This window comes from Lepeophtheirus salmonis, chromosome 6 (assembly GCF_016086655.4).
Source record: "Lepeophtheirus salmonis chromosome 6, UVic_Lsal_1.4, whole genome shotgun sequence".
NCBI lineage: Eukaryota > Metazoa > Arthropoda > Copepoda > Siphonostomatoida > Caligidae > Lepeophtheirus > Lepeophtheirus salmonis.
In genome coordinates, this window is record NC_052136.2 from 48266228 (window position 1) to 48292584 (window position 26357).

The following is a 26357-nucleotide window of genomic DNA, read 5'->3' on the forward strand; positions in this document are numbered from 1 at the left end:
AAAATTGCATAACAAATCTATAAATAATAATTAAAATATGAATAATGATATTTTTAAATGCTTTATTGAACAAATAATTGATTTTTTTTTGGTTCAATGATACAATTAAAGAGGAAATAATGTGCGTTATACACCGAATATATAAACCAAATATATTACTTATTCTTCCTTTAATAGCATACACTCCAATTTTAGAATACACCGGTTTATGATTGATTAATACCAAAAGAATACTCATATATTTCTAGAAATTTATATGATGAATCATAGTGTTGGAAATGAACACTCATGTTAATTACAAAAAACAAATTTATGACAACAAATGATATAATGATGAAATACATTTCTTTTTTAAATATGCAAAGAATTTTAATCTGATTTGAAATACTTTAATCAATTAGTTTTTATGCATTATGACAGAAAAAAAGATCAATATCAATTGAATAATCAATGGATTAATGTTATAGGCTTCTGTGTTTTTTCTTTAAAATTTTATTACGTTTATATCATTCTATAAAAGTTATATCATAAATTAGACAAGCAACTTCGTTCAATTTTAATATTAATTTTTTAAGTTAAAATTTTTAATGATTAAATTTAGTTACTCAATTTTTTATAATTTTTTTTTTTTTTTTTTGTGTTGAAGACCAAAGCAAATAAATAAAGAATTGAGTGATTAAATTATTTTTCCATTATTAAAGAAAAAATTGAATCTTTTTGATAACTTGTCTAAATACTTTTTTATGATTAATACATTAACTTTCACAAGAAAATGAATACAATTTTGTGGTCAATTTTATTAAAAAAATTATATTTCAGTAACAACTAACAAAATGGCTTGGCATCCTAATATATATAGATTTTAATATAAGAATGATGCAAAAATCTCTATGATCTTTAAAATTTTGGGGCAACTACTAATTCAGTTTTAGGCTCCGTAAAAATAAAACACATTTGTTAAAGAAATCTAATAAATGTTTTATTATGAAGCAAAGTTTTATTATTTACAATATGTACTATGATATGTATAACATAAAACTGATAAATTAATTAATATAAATTTACAATCATAGTTTTACTGAATAACTTTAATCTATGCTTGTAACCAAAAACAGTTTGATAAAAATGAATGTATAGATTATATAACTAAACTTCAGGACTGTACTCAACAGGAACAAAAGTTCAAATTGATGGATAACACACTAATTGCTTTTTATCATCTTACCAAAGTCAGTGATAACAGCTTGTTTTTAATCATTATTCCTATTGTAAGAAACTTGAAAACTTCAACAAAAGTTATTTAAGCATTTGACTAAAAGACAAAAAAAAATCATGAAATTTGAAATCTATTAATAAGAACCTTTTGATATTTTTGGGAAAGAACTAAACAAATTGGACTGCTGAAATGTTAAATATAAATGGTTGTTCATCTAAACATTCTTAAGGCAAGAAAAAAAAGTAAACGCTGGTATGAATTTATTTATTTACGGACTTTATAAAAAATTTCACAAAAATCAACATTTTTAAAATATATGACATTCAATTCATAAAATTATCATTAGTTTGTACCACACGTTCACACCGTCCCCAGAAACGTCCTACTGCCTTCTTGCCATCTTATTACGTAAAGTCAGGAGTACCCTTTTTATCCCAGCTCTCATAGGAAACCTGTTCAACAATTCCCCAGACAATGTGTCTAAAGGTTTCAATTACAAAGAGATCTGAAGGAAAGATATCGCCTTTACGTACATCACATTCTCATAATCAAGAAAAGTGTTGCAATAGGAGACCCTTTTTTTCCCCTGTTTGACGGGGTTAGAAGCTATCCCATTCAACGTGTATAGATGTGGTACCCTAAGTATTCAGTAATGACACAATGGCAGTTGAAAGGAATGTTACATGGATGCTTTCAGCGATATTCCATTTATCGATTGGCTCGGATTCTTCACAATTTAAAAAAAAGAACAATCCTTTACAGGGCAAATGTATTTACAAGTAAAGTAATTCAATTTATCTTACTTATTACACCTCACTAAAAAATTACACTAAAAAATAATGTTATTTATTGTAGTTTAACTGTTAAATTTCTCAATGTCATATATCATTCTTGACTACACAAATAATACCTATTTCAAATATAATCTTGATATCTTCATTATTTTCCTGTTCAACGTTAAAGAGTTAAGGATACTGAATATAAATAGTAAATTATATTTACATTCATTGACTTTAGGGACTAGTTATAGGCTTTCTAAATATGAGAATTTGTTAATTCACAAATATGCATTTAATGTTTCACAAGAAACAAAATTTAGAATAAATGTTAAGTAGATTTATTTAAAATATTTAATATTTTATAAAAATAAAGGTTTTTTTTATATTATATAAATCATATAAAGTAACATAAAAATATTATACTTTACTAAATTAAGCATAATATATGGGCAAATACGTATTTTGAATATAATTTACAATATTTTAAAGGAACCGTATAATTGATGGTTATAGTTTGGAATATATAAGTAATTTATAACACATATTTATTAAAACGAGACTTCAAATGATTTATTCTTTCACAAAACATTTTTATTTCATTATTGAAGAAAACTTGTATGAATGTTTTGAACATGTTCTTAAGGCAAATAAATCCTATTTGCATAATTTGGACATCACTAATTATTATATTTTGAATTAATAAGTGTATCATTACTTGATTGTTGGAATTTTGAATCGTTTTTAGGTATAAGTAATGGCTAGGAGGTCTAATTTCAAGCTACAAAGATTATTTATATTATTTTAGTGCAATTCCTCGTAGCAATTTCATATTAATTTATTTTTGTTTTGTATATTCAATACATATATGTATAAATATCTACATGTATAATATGAATAAAGATAAAAATCCCTGTTCACTAACAAAGGGTTAGAATACATAAAAGCTGCAAAAACCATTTTTAAATATACTCAATGAAAAAATTAAAAATAGAAAATATTATAGTAAGTATCAAACAATTATATCTTTTTTTCTTTCCAAAAATGCATTAAAACAAGGATAATTAAGATAGTTTTATTTCAATATATCTGAAATCTTAAAAATGTTCCAAATCGGTCACAATTTTTGAACAATATCAATATATCATCCAATAACGACATTATCAATATATCTTGAGTACATCAGAAATATAAAAAATCAATGTCTATAAGAATAATAAATTTAGTCATAACCCATTGAGACAAAAAAAATGTATGACTGAAAAAAAATTACACAAACAATTCTGAATTATTTTCCAACAAGATAAAATTTGATAAAGCTTTTATAAAACTGAAGAACATTTTTTAATAAAAAAAATGAATCTGCAAGTCTAAAAATTTGTATTTATTTCTCTTTTGGGTAATTCACAAGAAAATAATTTAATTAAAATTTGACATGTAATTTGTTTGACAGTAAACTAGCTCAGTAACAAAATATTGGGTATGTAGCTATTCAAGTCTGAGTTTTGATGTCTTAAATATAAAAAAATTTGCATTTTGAGGAATTTTTGATTAATAATATCTCGTAAACAAAAACGACGATAGTGACGTTCAACAAAAAAAAACTTGGGCATCAACAAAATATAACAAGTGATTATTATTCTTAAAATATTATAATTTCATTTTTGGTTCAAACGGGTATGAAATATTAATTACTTTTAACAAAATATTTTGATACTAAAAATTTATTCATGAACTTTGATTAGATTCAGTTTGATATATTAGATATCAGTTGATATTATATTTGTAGGAATGCGTATACTTTTAATTTAAAAAAACCCAAAGAACGCTTTAAAAGTGACTAAATTAAACAAATTTATCATTAAAAATCCCAAAACTTATAAATAGTTCCAAATTAATATATTTTTCCAACAACAAAAAGTCACATTTAATCTTAAAGATGTTTCAGGAGCATATTTATGCTATTTCCAGCATGAAATCAATTTTAAACAGATTTAAAACAATCATATTAACATTTGGGTGCAGAAAATCCCAGTTCACTAAGAAAGGGATAATGTTCTGCTGACAAAATAAAATAAATAGATCAACTCAAAAAAATATATTCAACTTATTATGAATGATTTAACTAAATTTTCTATGCCTTAATATTATTATTTTTCTCCAAAGATTAGTCAAGCAATAATTTGACCAACTGAAGGCAAAATGAAAAATAAAATAAGGTGAATTTTTCATAAATTGAATTCTAGATACCAGGAAAAAAGACAGCAATTATCCTTATCCTAAATAAGTCGTTTTAACTTTCATTGTGTACTGAAGTAAGTATTACCCGGCGTTATCTCTGGAGAAAGTAAAAATTTTGGGGAAAAAAATCCAAATATTACATTTTTTGTAAAAAATAATTCAAAAATAATATTTGTAAAATTCAATTTTCGGGAAAACACTTTTAAAAATGCATACCTATTTGCAGAAAAAAAAATTCTTGCAAAAAAAATTTCAAATTTCTTTTTTAAATTTCAAATATTGGCCACCTTTCTCATGCTCTTCACCGGCTCCTGTCTTCCTTCTCCTTCACCGAGTCCAAAAAGCCTGGAGACCGAATTTTGTTGAGACTACCGCTGGCAGGACTTCATGCAAGGCTCAGGCTATCCTTTATCAGCTTCTTCGTCTTAAAGACGTGCCTCTCCAAGTAGCTGACTACCCTGACAATTACTACCACCTTGATATGAATGTCGAGCAAGTCAGATATCGTTTTTCTTTGAACCTCCATCGTCGCTCTTGATCGTAATACGAATGCTGTTGTTTTTTTAAATTATTTTAATTGGTTTAAAAAATAAGCTCATTTAACTTCAAATAGTTTAAAATAAGGGATACGAGCTCTAAACATGTTTAAATCCTAATGCATTATTTGTTGCCGTACACTGCTTATTTGCATACTTTTTTTCAAATTGAGTTTGGTTTAGAGAAGAAAAGATATTCAGGTTGAACTGTCCTTCGCTCAACTTTTATACTATTGTCAAAAATCCTTTGTTTCATTCTCTGTTTTTTTATCTCTTCTATCAATTTTATAATTTCCTTTATAAAAAGTGTGCGAAAATACATGTGTTTGACCGTGATTCCCGGATATCCTCTCTCTGACATTCACATTTAATCAATTTTAATCAAAACAATCAATTATTTTTGCAAAAAATTCTGTAAAAAACTCATAGGTTACCATTGATATCGAAATGTTTATTTCAAAAGGATTTTACCGGAATTATTTATTAAAATACAAACTATACACTAAAATGTGAAAGTATAATAATGAAGAAGGATATATGACTCATATGTTCATTGGTCTGTAATTATATATCCTAAAAAAACGTATAACCGTTTGAAAATACTGTTTTAAAAATATTTACTAATATATTATATAAATTTTTCAATGATTTAATTAACATGATTGTTTTATATAAACAGAAATCTTTATATCATTATGAATTATATAACTACCTTAACTTTGGGCATCAGCAATGATTATTCTAATGTCTGCAATACATATATGTAATACAGAAACGTAAAAGCAAAAAATTCTTGGTTCCTTTTGCTTTTCATAAGATTAAATGTGGAAACATAATTTAAACCAAAATTTATTATTTGAGAATGAGTTAGTAAGATTATTAGACAACCATGCATCTTTGAGATTATAACAAAAGATAGAAGTAACTACAGTTAATGTAAGTTCGTGGATTATAATAAAATAACTTACTTTCCCAGTAGTATTGAGCATTATCAACCTGTTCAAGAGAATCTATTCGGAGAGAGTGGAGACCAAAATCTGTTATTTTAACCGTACATCTGGAATCAACAACACAGTTGGAAGACTTTAAGTTTCCATGTACTTTAATTTCACAGTTATGAATAAAATGCATCCCCTATTAATAAAAAAAAAATATTTCTATGTAAATTTAAGATCGAAATATTGCGTTAAAATATTACATAAACTATAATTTACAACCCACAAATAACGGTGCCCAGTAATTTTGCCTTACACTATTTTGCCTCTAGGATATTTCACCGTAATATATAGTTAAATGAAGTTTACACGTCTTTTTTGTTCATTTTTGGTTTAAATTAATGTTCTATTTGATTTTTTTAAATCAAAATATCCAATATCCATTACTATAAACGCATAAAATGTTTATATTTTATTGGAATAATGATAAAATTATCCTCTAGTTTCATATTATGCTTGTTCGTCAAACCATGAGTCTTTTCTACTATGAATAATCCATCATATCTAATGATACAGAGAAGTGATGAGTAATTCTTTATTCGAATTGTTATCCTGTTTATTTATTTTTTATATTATACTAATTTTATTAACCATTCTGTCTATGGTTCGAATTCATTACATAGTGAGATTTTCTTTATGTATACATTGAAATTTTGGAACATGATTCCATCATTTTTCCGAAAGAAAACAACTATTTAATGCATTTTAATACTAATACACTTTAGGTATTTTGATGAAAAAATTCCAAGAGAACATCAATTTTAACCAAGAATAAAGAATAAATCCTATTTATTTATATATTTCGGCGAAAAATCCTTGAGCCAAAATAGTATAAAGCAAAATTACCCAGCACCAAGAACAATATATAACAAAATCTTAAGGAGAAAGGTTTCGTGGGAATCCAATAAACGTAAAATTACGTAAAATTTTCGTTCATAAGCTTTCTTTTATTTGGTTCTTCTATTGCATACCATTTGTAGCAAGGCAATATTTTTACTTAAGATCAAGCCAAATATAATTGTAAATTATTATAATGTTTTTAATTGTGCATATTTAAAATTATTTCTCATAACAATTAATTATACATTTATATATACGAGTATATCTTCTTATGAAAAAATGATGACAATTCGAAAAAAAGAATGTGAATGTTTTGGATAATAAATATTTATTACTAAAATAAATACATATGTTATAAATTTTATGCATATTTTGACAATAGCATTAATGCAAATGCATTAAGAATTTAATATTAATGATATTTAAAATATCATGTGAAATATTTGATTAATTGTTCAAATATACAATTATACGTCTGTTTGTCAGAAAAATAAAGTTTTTATCTTATTTGAATCACCAATAAAATTATTTGTGATAATTAAACAAATAATACAATAAAATACTTTCCCTTAAAAATATAATTAAATAAAGACATTGGCTAAAAATCAAACTAAATGTCATAAAATAAGTAAATAAAGGATGGTATATTTTGTAATCAGTTTAACTAAAAATAATTTTAAAAATTTGCTACATATGAAGTTGTTTGAGTGATATGGTACATAAAATAACCAATGTCATTATAACCTATTAATAATCAGTCACTCGACTAAAATAAAATTTATACATACTTTAACTACATCGTGTATGAGTGAGTATTGAAAGTTCTCGTCGAGATTATGATTTTTAGCTTCAAGAAAATCCAAAAGAGATCCACGAGGACAAAATTCTGTTAAAAGACAAGATAAATTCGGCTCTATACATGCTCCAATAAAACGAACAAGGTGGTTGTGATGCAGATCCTTCATCTGAAAAATGATGTAAAAATGTTGTTATCATTATATGTACAATAGGTGGTTTGATTTTCAGCTTTTTCTGAATTTCGATTACGGTTTGAGCGGAAAGGTTGCATAAAACAATTTTGATATACATTTTTGACCTAATAAAGAAGTTAACAACATTTTTTTATGAAATAAAAAAGTCAGGAAATTTGATTATCCTCGTGCAGTGTGTGCACATCCTTTTTTGCATTTTCAGAAAAGAAAGATCAAAATTTTCCGTATTTTCTTATGCATTTTTGCACCATAAGATTTAGAAAAAAAACTCTAATAATGTTTTTTAAAGGTTAGAATAATCTTTATTGACAAAAATAATAACTTTTGTTGCTTTTCAAACCAAGGAACTAGAAGTCTTACTTAGAGATGACAATGTAGAAAATTAATTTTTTATTAGTTTTTTTTTTTGCCGTTTAAATTAGCCGTAATTCAAATTGGATAAAAGTCAAAAACAAACCACAAACCACGTATAATGTATATTGGCTTATGTGATAAACTTGATATACCCATTGCCAGTTTGCCAATTGCCAGGTAAATTTGATAAAAATCAAAATCAAATAAACTGCTCCTTTCCTGCTAATAAGTTATTTTTTTTTAAAAGTATTTAAAGTTTAAAAGTAGTTATTAATAAAAATATTTACAGCTGATATCTTACAGGTTACTTCCATATACTTTTGTTTTAAATTTACACTCAACGTAATTTTGACAATAATTCCATCCGTAATGAATGGAAAATTAGTGAATTTTTCAACGTAACAAGATACAATAGTATTTTTTTTTTTACTTGTAGATTGTAAGAGTTAGGATATCAGTGATTAATGATCATAATTATCATTTACAGTCTATCAAAGTTGCCAACAAATATTTTTATCAATTATGCACGTGATTTAGACAAATTTCACATCTCTAGTCATATCTTTGTTTATTCTCCTTTTTAGTAAATTAAAATTACATTTATTTTTCAATATCAATGAAGAAATATATAGAATCTTTTGATTTTGTTTTTAATTTAGTACTCAATTGATGCACTTCAATTTTGTATTCGTTTTTCTTTATTGAATCAGGTTTTTCGAGCATATTCCACTTTAAGTTTATGAACATTGCCATAGGTTTTAGGACATATTACAATCATGAAAAATAAGAAATTCAAAATTTTAAAATTATTTTTTGTGAAACAATTCAGGTTCATACAAAAACTCATGTCCTAAAATCAATTTTTCTAATAGGTTTTTGGACGATAAATAACGCTTATCAGTTGTTCAATATACATAAATACTTCTACAGGATATTGTTCAATAGTAGTACTTATTACATTTCAAATATGTTCACCTAAAAATATTTCCATTTTGGTTCTTTTAATATTATTAAAATTTTAAAAACTTTTTAATGATATTTGTAATTATTTACCCCTTATTTTATTACAATATAAATCATTTTCCTGGAACTTTAAAAGTTTCAGTATTTAACTTCGAATGATTTTTACCTCAGAAAAATTTAAATCTGTTTATACATAGTACAAATTGTACAAAACTTATAATTAGTAATTAAATTATTTTTTGAATTAATTTGTAAATGCTTACTCTTTTCAACTCCACTAATAATTCCCTTGTCAGTGTAATAGATTGATGATCGATCATCTTTGCTGCCACAACCACACCCTGAAAATAGACTAATTAAAATACATTTCATAATCATATCTATGTATTACATCATCAGTTATAATAAAGTTTATTATAACTTTACATTTTGAATCTTATTTAAGTAATCAGGAATATAAACAATAAATTGTTTTTATATTTCCTAGTTACATAATTTCAATTTCCATCTTGGGTAGTTTTTAATATACCAAATCAATTTCTACATAACTGTTGTATTGTCGCTCTTAATGTTTTACATATGTTGATACATATATTTCCTACGAATATATTTTCACTTACTTATTATTTTATTTATTAAATTAATTACTTCTTTAAAAAAAATTAAATATAATTGTTGTTTTTTAGAATGAAATAAGGGGGGATTCGTCACAACTGCCAGCTGCAACTATGTTCATCATATTAATTTATACTCTCAAGTTATATTTAGGATTATTTTTAAACCTATATGCTTAGATTTATTGGTCTAGAGGAAGTTCCGTCACGAGTTGACAAGAAAGTTTCTTATTCAAGATGATAATATTTCTAATAAAAAAGTATATGAAGTCCAATGGTTAGTATAGGATAGTTGATAAATGCTATTTGGAACAAACTGATACATTAAATAAGATAAACACATGAAAATAAAAAAATAAAAATATATATGTTTTTTTATACATTATTATATATTATTTATTTAGTTCAATGTATCTTACCTGACGGAGTTAACATAAAGTTTCTTTTATTGTTATATTAATGATTATATTCTTAGTTTAAACAGAAAAAAAAACATTTATTAATGTTGTATTAACGTGTCCCATTGTTTTACTAAGCTTAAAATTACCAACACTCTCAAATTGATATTACAGCTACTTAACAATTAAATACAGTAAATGCTATAAGTTAAAGATTATTTTGAACTTTACAAAAAGGATCATGGATCAATCACATATTCATATACTATCCACTTTTCCATATTTTAACTTCTTTTTTTGGTCCATTATCATATTTGTTTCAATGGAAGTGTATTAATAATTCTACATCTCGTCATATAAGTTTTACATTACTTAAGTTATTTTATTTAATCAGCCAAATTAATTTTTGAACGTTATCAAAGCTTTTTTTCCGGATTTAATTCAACTCTGAGTTTGAGCTATATTGTAACAATGCACGCCTATTTTTATTGCCGACTCGTGTAGTGAAAGCTACTTATAAGATATCAAAAAATTACAAATGTTTGACTATTTGAATAATTGCATTGTGTATCAAACAATAATTTGTTCCTTGTCTTGAGGAATAGCCTTTACTTTTTTATTCATTATACTTATAGAACAATTGGAGAGGACACGTTTGAATGTGTCACTCTAACTCTGGAGAATATACAGGGTAGGGCAGCAAAACGTGGACTATTAATTAATGATTATTTTCTCATTACTACGAAAAAGTTTAGTTATTATTTTTGACATTCTGTTTTCCCTGTCCCTTAACAAAGTATACTAATTATTTAGTCATTTCAACATCATGTGCGTATAGCAAGCAAAAAGGCAGTGCATCTTAGAGCTTCTAGATGATGGAGTTGATGTGATGAAGATTACAGACATTCTTAAGTGTTCTATGTGCCTGGTTTTTAATTTGGGCAAGATAAAAAAAAAAAGAAATTCAGAAGACCTTTCCAGAATGTCAGGAAGTGGAAGGCATAATTTAAAGTTCAAGGTCATAATTTTAATTACAAAGAAACTTAATGTTTAAACTAGTTTGAATATTGGGGTGTTGAAAAACACTATCAGCACTAATGGGTTACATATGAATATTAATTCATAAGGAAGAAACTCTTCAATGACATCATGAGGGATCAAGTTTTACTTTAAAGAACTAAAAAGTGTTACTTGAATATACTGGAATAAACCGCAGCCATCAATTCTAGATAAGATCAAAACAAAACTTATGGCAACCATACAAAAATCACATTTAAGAAGGGAAAACACTTAATTGAAGTACAAGTTTTCAAATTAGATATTTATAATTTTTTTTTTTACTTATTTACATACTCATAATATGCAATAGTAATATACATTCAGTGTGTGAGGTAAAATTGTAGATTTTTTTGACACCGTATCAATTCGGTAAACTTTTCCAAATAATCAAAAGAAGCACAATATTTTTGCTTTATTACAGACTTCTTTATTGAAAGATCTTTCAATTTTCAAAATGATTTACTTTTGCTGTCATAAAGGCCTAAATGTGCTGCAATATTTTTTGATGAAGGCCTCAAACATGGTCCCCCAATGATATTCGACGGAGGCTTTGATGTCATCCAAATTTCAGAGAGAAGTAGCACAGGCTCTCTTTTGACTACGCCCCAAACGGTATAGTTGTAGGGAGAACAGTATGAAGAGGAGGGTAGCCCAACCCACACATTGTGTTTTAACCAAGTCAACAATTTCTGGCATCGCTTTACCCAGTAGACATTGGTTGCCGTTAAAAGTAGTTGCTGATGTCTTCGTACATAATAGGAATTCCCGAAATCCTTCACATACCTCCTCATAGTCAAATCACTGACAATGAGCACCTTGGTATGCTAAATTATTGACTTGGTTATTGCAGTGTACTAAACACGTGCTTCATGATCCTGATTTTCCTACGTCTACCACTGTCAGGAACCTCTCAAGACTCTGACTTGAAGCCACGATGTTTTTAATCATATAAACAAGACTCCGGGAGTTCCTTACGACCTTCATAATCTCCTTAACACTCACTTGGGCGTGGCTTTTTCACCACTATTCTGATAAATTTTGATTTGTGAAAGGTTGTTTTTTTATTTATTAACTGAAATAGTGTATTTTATAATCCACGAATTATTCAAATGTTCATCAAATTTGTCTTATTTCTTTTTCTACAAAGAATTAAAGTTAAAATCTATTGAGTAAATAGTATTCATGTATTTATTTTATCAGAGAGTCACAATTATATTAAAATATTGATCATTGTAAATCTAATATTTATATTTGTTCAGTATTGCAATCTGAGTAAAGTTTTAGTCAAAAAATAGATGAGGTACAAAGTTGAAAAATACTAAAAGTGTGAATTAATATATTTATAAAAGGGAGAATATTATGATTTCTTGTTTCGATTTGTAAAAAACCCTCAAGAAAGTTTGCCTGTTAGGACAGGAAGTAAATGTAAGATATGGTTAAAAGCAAGTGTTTTCATTTATAATTATAGTTTTTTTTCGGGAATTGATTTTTTAATATATTCTTTTATATTCACCACTAGCTAAGTAATTGATTTAAAACCGATCGATATTTCTATTTAAGTTCTTTAAGGTATAAATGACATGTTAAGTGTAAAAAAATTTAAGAAAATAATCATCTGTGATTTTCATACGTAAGTACTTTTTATGTCGATTAGATATCAAAAGTTATTATAATTGAAGGCATTAGTTAATATACACATTTACAGTACTAAACAAGAACTATGTTTATGAACTATGTTCAGGATTCACATTATCTCGGTCAAAAAGTATAACATATAAATACCCTTCCAGATAATTAGATGTATTTTGATTTAAAATAACTTATATAACTCTTAGAGCATGATTATAATTAAGATACTATGAACTACGGTTTTAATTAATTGTTTATGCTTCTGGTTTATTTTAAAGAAAAATGTCCTTGTCCAAAACGTTAACTTCTATTAAATTACATTAGATGAATCATTAGTATTGAAATATAATTTTTAATAAATGAAAAACATTGACAGTTTTATTAATAGTGTAGTGTAAGCCCTTATTTTGAACTGAAGACTAAGGGTGGTCATCCTTAGCATTTTTTTGAAAATTAAAAATTGGTAGTGTTTTTTCATTATGGGTTTTCACGTAAATTTCAAAATTTAACTTTCAAAAATATAGAATAACCCTAAGCTACATCAATTTCACTTTCAAAATGAGAGAAAATGTGTTTTTTACTATATTTTTTAGTATTGGTTTTTTATATATAATTCATAGATATTAATATTATGGGAATATATCTATTGTCCTTAATGTGAAGAAATCAAAAATGAAGATATTTTAATCATTAAAACATTCTAACCTATCTGTTTGTGCACTTTAAATAAGCAGTAATTTCAATTACTGTTTTTTTTTAGAATACATAGGAATATATAATTTTATTTATTAACCTTATGATGCATATCGATTGTTAATATATTTTATTAGTTTGTTTATTTTGATTCTAAGTTTATTATAAGAGAAAATAAATATCAGAATTTAGAATAATTTATTGACCAAAAATTTGGTTTCATGATGAAAATATCTAAATTTCATTTTAACAAATTAAAGAGTTTCAACTTTTTCTTTCAGTATATCTTTCTTATAATTTATTTAATTTTAGAAATTTATGGAAGTCTTAATTCATTCTTTGGCATCTCTCTCCTGGTAGCCTCCTAATTCTTAATTACTCAATCTCTCTTTTTTGTTAGAAATACTACGAAGAAGCTGGTTTTATCATTTTAAAACCCTTCTCACAACTTTGAGTGTAGCATGGCCATTTTAACACTTTCATTGGTATTTGGATAGAGTTCTTCAACTCGGAAGTTATTAAGGAGTTTTTAAAAGGTGGTTCTGACACTCCTTCCGACGAGTTGATCAGGTCAATGATGCTAGAAGCCCTACTAATAGGAGGCGTTTTTCTGATACTGACAGATGGGCTACCTGGTTGTCCGTTTGGTCCACTCTGATAGCCAAGAGTCGTTCGTAGACAAATATTGACCAACGTCATCACAATATTTGACTAGTATAGAGATTGGGGGAAAGTTTGAATTGATATCCAAGCCTGTAACCGTGTTTAGCAACTTTCATAATGGTCCAGATAATCTATTATCTGTGACAGTTGGGCCATCAAGCTCAAGAATTAGACGATATAATGGAAATGCATTAATATACACACTAACCAGACCAGTTTTATCCCAAAATCCATTTCAAGTTTTCGAATAACTCAAGTAATTACACCAGTGTTCATATTTGTTGAGTCCCCTCCGATCCCCATGACTGTTTTATGAAACACCCTCTCCTTTAACCATTTAAATATAAACATTGCAATTTCTTTAGCGTGTCATTCTTCCTTGTTTGATTTTCTCTGGTATAAATGTGCACTTCCCATTGCTTTCATTACCACATTAGTCAAATCGATTCTTCCATCAAGAATAATACAGGATGATTAGTTCCTTCTCTCTACAACTCTTCTCAAACTCCTATCTCATCTCTTTTATCCACTTCTTCTACAATCTTTTAATCTTATTTTTGTTAATGTTTTACTAAATTAATTCATGATTCTGTTATTATGTCTGTTAACTAATATAAGTCGATGTAAATTATGTAAAAATAGGCATTGGCTATGGATTCATAGAATATTCTTAAAGCTAGCTTAACCTACAAATTGCGCTCAATTATAACTTTGATATCTACACTAAATATAGTATCATCAAATCGTTAACTTACTTAACTGAATGTTCAGTTATGATTCAAATTTATTCATATTTGAACTCTTTTCATCAAGGCCAATACAAATACATTCCCTTAATATGAGTACCTATAAATTACATAAAGAAAGCCAGCACTGGAAAATATGGACAAAAAATTACATTTCCTCCAATTTTCACTGTGAAATAAATGTAGGTTAGGTAATAGAAAATTACATTTTTGAAATCTACGTGAAAAAAACACAGTAAAAAAAACACTACCGTTTTTTAATTTTCGAAAAAATGGAAAGTACGACCCAGCTTACTGAAGACTGTAGTTTCTTCCAGTTCAGTCTCTGTCCTGTTCAGTTCAGTTCTATATATCAGTCCTAATAAATTATAAAATTTGTTACTTGATGACTTTTCTCAACTTTATTTGTTCTTTTTTAATCAGTTCTAGCACCGACAGTCCGAAGGACCGACATTCTAAAGGACCGGTCTCAAGGACTGATAGGACCGGTCCTAAGATGGAATGCACAAAATAAAGGCTGACACAAAATTAATTATTAATATAGAATAATAAAGTATGTAGTCATGCATAAAACATAAGGAACAAAAAGTTTGTTTTTGATACGCCTGTCATAAGTTATATTTTCTTAATTTATATTATGATACGAAAAAAAGTACTGATTTTGGGAAATAAAGGAAAAAGAAATCTAATTTACTTTTGAATAGGTATCAACTTTATATATGATTTTTAGTTTGAATGGGTAAAGAAAGAGATGCATAGCTATTTTTGAAAGAATTATCTAATATTGAAACGAATCATCTATATGCATATATATAAAGGAGAATGTGTGTATATTTTCTTTATACGTTCTCACACCATTGAACGTAGAAACTGAAATTTTGCACGGACCCCTATTTTGAGCTTGCACAAGCTACGATGTAGGTGTCAATTTTTGGGGTGGTCATATACGGGGTGCTTATACTATACCCAAAACACAGTAAATAATATTAAGTTTGTAAATATATGCCCGGAGATTTGTTTACATATAAATTTGCCACATAAAAAACGATTTTTAACAGAAATATATGTTATTTTCTGAATAATTTTTCAATTTTTTTCTCCATTTTGTCAATTTTTTCATCAAACGTTAATACTCTTTTTTTTTAAAAGAAATACCCCAAAACGATAAATTTTGAACATAAAATTTTAAAACTCTATTTAATGTGGCAGTATTTTTAATTTACGGAAAATTTCATAATATAATTATTGTAATATTTGCAAAAATGAACCAGTTAGCAAAAGTTATTTTTTCGACAACATTATTCTTCATAACTTTTTTGTTTTCGCAAGTATGAAAAAAATAATGGTAGGTCAGTGTTTCTTTTATAATTCTCATAAATAATTTTTAGTACTTCTATGAAAAATTAGCAAAAAAAAAGTTTTTTGCAATTTTTTGTTAAATTTTGATTTGAGAATTTTTTAAAGTAAATAAAAATGGATTTTACATGTAGACCATTTTTTAAATGCATATTGTTGGTATGTTATTTGAAGTTTTAACACATATTTTTAATATTCATAATACTTTTACTAAGGATACGACAAGCAATATTAAGAGTTGTTTTTTTCGTGATATAATGGAATTTTGTGGATTACCTTACTTAAGCAGATTGATATAGTGCAAAGCATCCAAGAAAATCAGAATTATCAGAATCTTTTTCTACAACAACGGTTAATTTATATTATAATTATTAATATATAAAAGTTTTTTCTGATTATTTTTTAATTTTTATAATTAATTTGACCATTTTCAATGTGATTTTCTTCTCCCTAATTAGACCAAGCAATGCCAAGTAACCCTTAGCTATTTGATACATAAATCAATCAAAAAAAGTTATTTTAACTCAAAAAGTTTTGATACATCGAATTCTTTTAAATCTGAAATCTTAACCCATTAAATCCCTTATCGAAATTAAAATCTTTTGGTATTAAATTGTGATTTACGTAAGTAGTTATATCTTTACATATTTCAAATGAAAGTAAGAAATATGTACCTGAGTTTAATCATTATTTCTTTGATACTTCCTTGGGTCAGAAATCAAATTCCAGAGACTGAAATATCTTTGTAATATGTACATTCTACATAAACAATTTTTGTTCTGTCCTGAATGTAAATTCTTAATTTACTGTACATTTTCTTTGACCAATTTTTTAAGGATATTTTCATTCTTTTGTCATTGTTTGGCCTTAAAATATTTTCAAATTTAAAAAAAAACGGAAACACCAACAAAAAGAAACACTCAAATACAATAATAAACAGATGTATTATCCCCTATGTCATAATGAAAGCATATAAAAATTAAATAGATATTATAAATATTTTAAAATATTCGTCAACAGGTTATCAATGTATGTCATCACTTTGAAGCTTGTACCCAAAAGAACGACCCTATGACTTTGAAGGATGTTAATTCATTAGTGATTAAGTTATTATAAAATTAAAAAATTAATTATCGAGGTTGCAAATAATTTTTTGTATGTGTTTCTATAAATTATCTACGCCAATAGAAAATAGAAAATAGTAGGATATGAAAGAGGAGTAGGATATTTTGTATTCTGTATAGAACATCCTTGTTTGAAAATAACTCACAATTTTAAAAATAATCTATCCCTTACACTTGTCTGAAAAATGTAATTGTCTATTCTCCAACTACTATTTGATTAATGTTCCTTAATTAATCAGATTAAGTGTCATTGATTAAGTATAAATAAATATTTTAGTATTCAAACAACTACAACTTGACCAGAAATTGTCTTTAATATTAATATTAATGGCATTAAGAATATTTATTTTGGAAAAACGACTCAGTATCAAACCTACATACATTGAATTCAAGTGAATAATTTATCCCAAAAAATATTATGAGCTCACAGATATGATATTAAATGATAAAGAAATATTCAATTTGTTCAAATAGCCACGAATAGCTTTGTTATTCCCTTTCTAACTCACCCGACAATAGGAAAAAAAAAATTCTTATTACCAACTGTTAACTATTTTCAAAGTAATAGTTTTAACCATTATAAAAATTGAATACATAATCTTAAAAAAAATTATCACTGAGAGAATATGAAATGATAGAAATCCTAAACATTGATTTTAATGAAAAATAATAATTGTTTTGATGAATTGTCTTTGTAGGGGAATGCAATTTAAAAGGGAATGAGTTATAAATTAGATTAATCCTTGGTTGGTATATAAAAAATAAAATAAAATATGTAACGTTAAATATATTCACATTTATTGTATCACTTTTCATGGTATAAAAATGAGCATTTTTGCTTTTAAATACTTTTCAATAACTTACCTTATACTTGAAGGTTCTGAAATGCGAGAACTGATTTGTACTATCAATGGTATTGATTCCAAGACTTAATCGACTCCCTTGTTTCCAACGGGACTCTGGATCCTCTTGGTAGGATAATAAATCATTAGGATGAATTTTCCAAGTCATACTCGCCAAATCAGCTTCCTTTCTATAGTACCTAATGATAATATATTAAGATTTATAGGTCATGTATCCTAATTTTTATTTACTTATCTGTTTGCACTATTAAATGATTTAAAATATCCAAAGATTAGGCAAATCTTTTCATTTTATACAACAACAAAGAAAAAAAATTTATAGTGTTCAATATTAAAAATAAAAAATGGTATTGCAATTATATAAATTCGATCAATTGCTAAAAAACGCAATATTTAATTTCTAAATTCAAACTTTTTATAAAAATGGGCAAATTATAAATTAGTCTATATAGAATTGTAATAAATACATCTATTAAGGTTTTGTATCCGCTTATTTACTTATTTATTTATTTATTTTTTTAGACATAAATGAGGTTTTGTAAGACCTTGATTTTCTCAAAATCTATTTTTATTACAAAATGAAGGTCTCTTTGATTATGTAGATCCAAATAATCAGAGTTGCTAAACTTTATTTTGATTAAAAACCACAACGGATAAATATAATCATACATAATCATATTACTAAGATTCAATCAATTAATAGATTCTTTGTTAAATATTTGGATACAAATTTCAACTTTAGGTTGTAAAATCATTTTTTTTTTCTTCAAACTTGTCACATTTTAGCTTGTATTTTGTAAATTAATAGGTCATTGTACCAAAAGAAGAACTGTAAATGATCACATAATTTTCTATTTCTCTTTATCCAAAAAGATCTCATTCATCTTTCACTTCCCCAAAAGAAAGTCTGGATGAATTTCATAAGATTTTCTTTAAATATTTTAATTTACTCAGCGGATGTGAGTCCTTTTTTTACATCGCTTTTTTGGACCCTTCATAGTCAGATCTTCGAAAACTTTAATTTTCAAAGCTGAGGTCATTGCTCCATATTTGGCTTATATTTGACTAATATGTCTAATAGACTGGTCCAAGCAATAGGAGACGAATTTTTAAACATAATATTTTGGAATTAGAACCCCTGTGTAGTGTGAGGAATGGTTAATATATTTCAATTACCAGTTTGTGTCCGAATAAATAAACAATGAGACATGCCTCATTAACCAATTTAATTCATTATTTCGCAACCTATTTTTATCATGAGATAATTCAAACTTTGGGACATAACATAAAAAAGAAATTATTATACCAAGAAAAATATTTTTGGTGATCATTTTCCTATTCTAAGGTTTGAACGGTAAAGCACAATTTTGCCAAAAACTCTTGTCTATAGGAACATTGGAGTATTTTAATAGAATTTTACCGAAAATTGTAATTTTATCTTGCCGTCAACATAAAACCAAGCTAATATTATTTTCCGAAAAATGGAGTGCGTATTACTTTCGAAATCTTCGTTGATCAATCGTTAATTTCCATAAACCAATTATTCTTAATAACTCTTTTGGTGAGTCTCAAATTGCACTTAAAGTAGCCAAAATGGAATTCCACAATAAAAGAATGAGAAATTTAAAAGGCCATATTAAGCTAAATGTAAGTGTCTTACTCAAATAAAGACTGAAAACTAACCCTAAAATTAATTGATATCTTAATTTATCCAAAAAAAATGGAACACAAAATCTCTAATGAGCTGCAGTATGTCTATGAAATATTAATAGATATAAATATATGAAGTAAAAATAATTTGGGACTTTCTACTTTTCTAAATTTCTGTTGAAGATTGTTTTTATGCTGACGCAACAACATATGGTATGCGTCATAATGTCATGTGAGGGATAAATATAATTCTAATTCAAAGCTCTCGCAAAAGTTTAGAATAATAAAGCCAATACTTTTTTAACATTTTTTATTCATCTTAATAAATATAAATTAACTTCTCCTTTAGCAGCCTCCAAGCTAGGCATAAAGGACTTGTATACTTTTCAAATATGCTCTTCTAATGTGTTGTTCCATTCCTTTGCAAGGGATGATTTAAGGCTTTTGACATTCCGATGATAAGTACGACAGTCTCTAGCCACCACATGTAGCCAAATACTAAAGTGAAGGGGATTCAGGTTTGGGATTGATGGTGAACAAAACTCTTTCTACTAATATCAACTTGACTTCCGTTTCTTCATCAAGTTGGCATGAACTGTGTTGCTGGCATGTGCAACAGTACTATCTTGTATCCAAATAAAGCTACCTACGCCAAAGGTAGGTTCAAGGAGTGGAATCACTTTATGGATGAGGAGAGTTTTGTTTGTGAATGCTTTTAATGTGTCTTCCATAAATATTGGAAGAAGAATTTTTAATCAGAGCCAACATAATCTAACATCATGAGTCTGGTAGTTTATTTGGACTTGGCCATATTACTTAATTCGTGTGGAACTGCCTTGACCAAGGTGTATAGTTACATGTCCGTACGAGATAAAACCTCATCAATGGAATATCACTAAATACCTTTAGAGTTTGTTGATTTTTGAGAAAGTTCAAAATCTACCAGCATATTTCAAATTGTTTTTGTTGTTGTAAAGTGGTCAACATTTGGATTTGGCGTTTCCCAAGGCTTTTTAAAAGCCTTATATTTCTTAGCAACTCCTTCAGAGTCTCATTATTGTTATTGTCTATTGCAAGCTTCCTTATGTCAGTTGAAAGATTAGATTGAATAATAGATTTCATTTCTTTCATCTTGGTCTCGGTACAGACTGTGCGGGGTCTTCAACTACTCCTGCCTGTTTAAAGGCTCTTGTAGCTTCAAATTTCATTTTATTGTCTGTTGTATTGTATTTTGAACATCCTTGATAACAAAAAAACAGGGCAATTTTTATTGATTAATAAATATTACGTAACATTGAGATATATTTCAAAAAACCTTTTTGAAATTTTTTAAATCTGTAGAATAATTTGTTATGGAGCAAAAGAATTTTGAATTCACTCACAAGTCATTAAAACGCATACGATATATAGTTGAGTTACAGCCAATTTTAATGTCATTGTACATACCCATTGGCCAATGGCAATTTAGCTTTTGGCAAATTCGACCAAAATTACGAATTTTGCAAAAATCTTGTACTCTAATTACTTTAACAAAAGTAATTTTTTTTTTTTTTAATTTAGAATAATACCGAACAAATACAAAAAAGACTTACCAGAAGCTAAGAGCAGCGAGAAAAAATAAGATGAGAACGATAAAGACAAAAATCGACGTAATGACAATGATGACTTTGTTGGCACCTATAATAAATTTGATAAAACAATTTAAGTAAATATCATACTTAATATTAAAATATATAATAAAAATGATCTTGCTAGGGATGTTTCAGTCCGTAATGTACGGTTTAATATCGTTCATGTACCACAACCTAGCCCTGTTTGTTGCTGTTATCGTTCTTTTTTTTAAATTTCCCAAATATATATGTAATTTACTGTAAATATCATAGGAAAATAATAAGAGAATCGAAGCTGAATTGAAATTTAGATTTTATCATCTTACTCAGTTTGTAGAAGTGATATTTAGACATTAGTCATTCTTGCAACAATGAATTCAGCCCAAAAAAGGAATTTATCTTTCCCTGTAGAATTCAAAACTGATCTTAGTTTTTCTATCAGTCATCTGAATTCTGAAATATCCATAATTATATAAATTCGGGACTGATAACAGTCAGTCATTTTTTAACCTTTAAACAATCCCTAAAATATAATTAGGATAAATAAAACTTATGTAAAACTGTTTTTTGTGAATAAAAAGTGTTATTATTGATTCTGTACCTTGTTCTGAACTCTATATATTTCCATTTTTAGGCTGAAAAAAAAAGAACTACTACACTCTTTTTTAAGCCCTTATAACTTCTTCACAATACAAAGTGATAAAGAATATAATATAAAATATTTTAGAAAAATATTCAATTTATAATTTTAAGAAATATTTATTTAAAAAATAGTTATTTTCAAGGATTTTTGTTCCATTTTGTATTTTTTAAAGTGAATCAATTTTGAAATATTACAATTCTCCACTCATCGTGAATGGATTGCATTATTGTTTTGATCCTGATACCTCATTTTCAAGGAAGTAGTATTTTTTACTCCTTTATGAGGTCCGGTAGTTTTTCTGGGATGAATTCTCCTCCCGTCGTCCCACATGAAATTCTGAATCAGAATTCGAAAATCTCATGAGATGAATGATTACGTTAGAAATATCTTCCTTCGATTACCTCGATCTTTCTGTTACGAGACATGAAGTCATGAAATTGGATTTGAAATCGGAAAAAATATTATAGTAATGTTGACTACTTTCAAGTAAACCCCGATAAAAAATGAGAAAACTTCAAAATGGAACAAATATCCTTGGAGAGACATCTTTTTTTTATTGATCTTTCTTTAATTATACATTGAATGATTTCCTTTTTTTGTGTATGTTCATAAAATTGTCATTTTGAACAAATTACTTGCTTTTCAGAATTTAATTCAGAAAAATGCCTAACAACAAAAAGCTCGTATATCAGTGAACTCCAACATTTTTGAATGTTATGAAACGCTATTTGTACATCAAACAGTTAATAAAACAGTAAAAAATATAGATCCTTAAGTGTCAGATATTGTAAAGAAAGCCGCTGACAAAATCGAATTGTGTTTATGCATCTGCTGCATGTAGTCATGTTCGCTTAATAGCTTTGTTAAATATCTTTATTTAAGTGTATTAAAGTGATTTTTACATTAATTGTTTGGTGTCAGTTTACTTTTAAAGACTCATTTAGTCACGGGATCGTGAGGATATAGTTCATTTATTATTTCTGTATAAATAGACAATTTTGATGTATTACGTCTCATCATTCGTCATCTAAAAGATGAGAGAAGAAGTTAATTAGATATTTATCTTCTTTATATTAAATATCAACAAGCATGTATGAGCGTAAACCCAATAGACCTCCTGATCCCTCTGAAGGAAGTGAATAAGGAACGACTCTCATACTATACTCGATAGCAGTTAGAAAAGGAAGATGAATGAAGGAAAAATTCTTTTTTTTTTACTTTTTTTTTATTTATTAAATTTTATTTTACTTAACACACATATTTGTACAAAACTAGATAATAACTATTACTAATGACTAAATAGAGCCAGATAAAGTGACATTTAAATACAACATACAAGTTATCATTTAAAAAAAAATTGTAACAACTTCTTTATTTTTTTGGGCCGTGCAAGATATAATTGACAAAGTTCACTAAAGTACTCCCTGCCTTAATAATGAATAATTATACAATTTATAAGATTTATATTTTTCCCTCTTCTCCACTTCTCCTCCCCAAATAGAAGAGAAGAAGATTGCTTAATATAAAAAAAAAAATTGTCGTTATTAGTGATAGAATTAACGGAGCAGTTTGAGTGCACGCATTTCTTCCTCAATTCATTCTGGTTTTGTTGAACTATTTAACTGCACTCGTGGTATTTATTTTTGTAAACATTGAAATGAAACTCCGTAATAAGTGTTCTATCTTCATGTCTTTGTCAGTTCTTGGAGACATCAAGAAAAGCCAGTCCCTCTCCTTCACTGTTATTCTGTGACCTTCCTCAACCCTTTCCTCGAACATGTCCCGTATATCGAATAGTCCCTGCAGCCCACGAAGAAGTGAAAAGACGTTTCCACTTTATCTTTACAGAAACTATAATTTCTTTCTTCTTGCAGGGTTTGTTTGGAATTCGTATAGAGAGAGCCTTTGGCCAATCGATATCGATACAGCGTCTGATGAAAATTTGGTGAAGAGGTTTTTTTAAAATACGTTTTACATTATTCAGAATGGAGTCGTTAAGAACATGGTTTGTAATAATGCCAGATTGAATATCCAAGAATATGCCAACATATTAAGGCAAACCATTGCTCATTTATTTTCTGATAATAGTAAGGAAACTGACCCTCCATCCAATCCATCTCTTATTTTAGAAGGATAAGCTCTTTAAGAATCCAGTATCTCGTGCGCTGTTGATGCGATAAAATGAAATGAGATCTCATAAGTTATCGTCAATGTAGTCGGATCGGCTATTGAATTTTCTGATGAAATCCTTGACAAGACTTAAGTAGAAAATATTATTGAAGATATTGATGTGGACCTTAATGGACAATTAAATCATGAATATATGGAAATTGAGAAAAATAGCAACGTTCATTTAGAACTTAATAAAGGAGATACTGGCTTGACTCCCCCTTAGCAAAAACAGTTGATATAGTTGATGAGTCATTTTGTGTTCAAATAGAGGGCGAAGTGGTTAAGTCTTCTACAAAAGACGAGAGTTCGTCCTCTAATTATTGCAAGCCAAAAAAAAACACCGCTAAAACCAGATCTTATTCTGATTTCAAGGAAAAGGTCTAGTTCTCCTTCTAAAAGATCGTCTACAAATTCAGCTATTTCACTACAGAAAGGTCCAAATAAAATTCCAAAGAGTTAGTTTTGATCATTATATTTATATCTTAAGACTTCAATGCCTTTTAAATATCAATCAAGTATAGATGATTATTGCAAGCTACCAATTTCTAGAGATCCGAAAATTAACATGGGAGTGAATAAAATAATTTTGCTAAATACGAAGGGTAGAAAAGATAAACTTTCTATACATTTTTGATGAAAATCCTGCTCTACGAAAGGCCAGATGTTATTTTTCTTTAAGACATAAATCTTTTTTTCTGGATCTTGTTCACCTGGCTTTCACTATAGTATTCTGAGATATTTTTAATTTCCCAGTAATAGATGCTTTTACTGACTGCCCATCTCTTTGTATTATGAAAGAATATACTTTCCTTTTAGCATATCTGTACTACAGGATAAGTTCCATACTCCTCAGCTATGATTCGGGGTCATTTCAAATGTTGCCAAAACTCTAACAAAGACACGCGCATTGGAGCTTAATATATAGAAATGTTAAAGTAGAATAACTGGGATGTTAACTGAAGGCAAACCATTCAGAAAGGACGAGCTAAGAGCTTTTTTTTTTTTTTTTGGGGGGCGATGCAAGGTATTCATCCAGATCAGGGAACATCCCTGATCTGGATGGGTTTCGTGGATATATGCGGGGGATCTCATTCGATACTACCAATATGAAGTTTCTACGTCCCCTGATACGCATCCATAGACAGTTTAAAAAGGTATGCCCCTCAAAAGTTCAATATTATTCTTTTTTTATTGTCATTTAAACTATTGGCCTTTATTGTACTTTTTTTTTATCAATTTTTTTATCTGAATTTTTAGTACTATTTTTATGTGAATTTTTAGGATTGTTTTAATGTTCGTCTTATACCTATGGACAAATTTTATCGATTTTGTAGAGATAATGCATGTAATAACTTACATTTTCTGTTCACCATGGTTATTGTAATCATGCTAATTAATTATAAACTATAATGTGTATTTATTTATTTTATGCGTATGTTACTTTCCTAGACCAATAAAGAAAAAAAATTCGAAGAGTACCTTTATCCCAATTGTGTCAATCAACTAATTGAAACTATGTTGAAGGCCTACCATGAAAAATATCGCTATATTTTCAAACCACTTAATGGAAGAAAAGAAAGTGGTACTTACAGTGAAAAAGTTCAGGTATTCAAGACAGATGTACAGACAAGTATTTTTGATATTGCAGCGTGTAAGTTACTACCCAGCTGTTGTGGCCTTAAAGACAGTATAATTCGTAGAGTAGAATTTACATTCATTATGGTGGTGGTGTGGATCGATAATCCACAATGATTATAACAGCCAGAATTGGCAAAATAGAAATAAAAAATCAATATTTATATGACAAACATAAACAGAAAGATAAAAAAAAATGTCAGACTAATGGAAGATGCATCATTTGAAGGTGAAAATATAACTGATCACCAGGATAAATTGGAGGTTTATACTGCAAAACTAAAATCCAAGAGGCAACTTAAAAAATTGGGTACAGCTTTCCAAAAGAAGAAGAAAATTAATCATCTAACAATGCTTGCCGTAGCCTGAGATTGTGTCGGAGTATTTGATCAAGGTTCAGCACTTATTGATAATTATCTATTACAGGATATTGGACTTGTGTTCAGTCAAGATGCATCTGATACCATTGACCGAAAAAAGGTTGGAAGAACCGGACAAAAGAAGAGATTTTCTTTCCAAAAAGATAATGTGTCAACCAAATAAAATGAATTTAATTTGACGATGTAAAGGATCCAACATCAACCTACAA

At 27.5% G+C, this 26357-nt stretch overlaps 1 protein-coding gene across 1 annotated transcript in view; it reads right to left on the bottom strand.

The window, feature by feature from the left end:
* LOC121120605 (atrial natriuretic peptide receptor 1) overlaps window positions 1-26357 on the bottom strand; it is a 339724-nt gene that overhangs the window by 241285 nt on the left and 72082 nt on the right. The window contains exons 10-14 of the mRNA XM_071889625.1: window positions 21301-21385; window positions 18060-18237; window positions 9177-9254; window positions 7393-7569; window positions 5738-5903 (exon numbers count right to left, since the gene is read on the bottom strand). Coding sequence (XP_071745726.1) covers window positions 5738-5903; window positions 7393-7569; window positions 9177-9254; window positions 18060-18237; window positions 21301-21385 — 684 coding nt within the window. The remainder of the gene's footprint in view (window positions 1-5737; window positions 5904-7392; window positions 7570-9176; window positions 9255-18059; window positions 18238-21300; window positions 21386-26357) is intronic.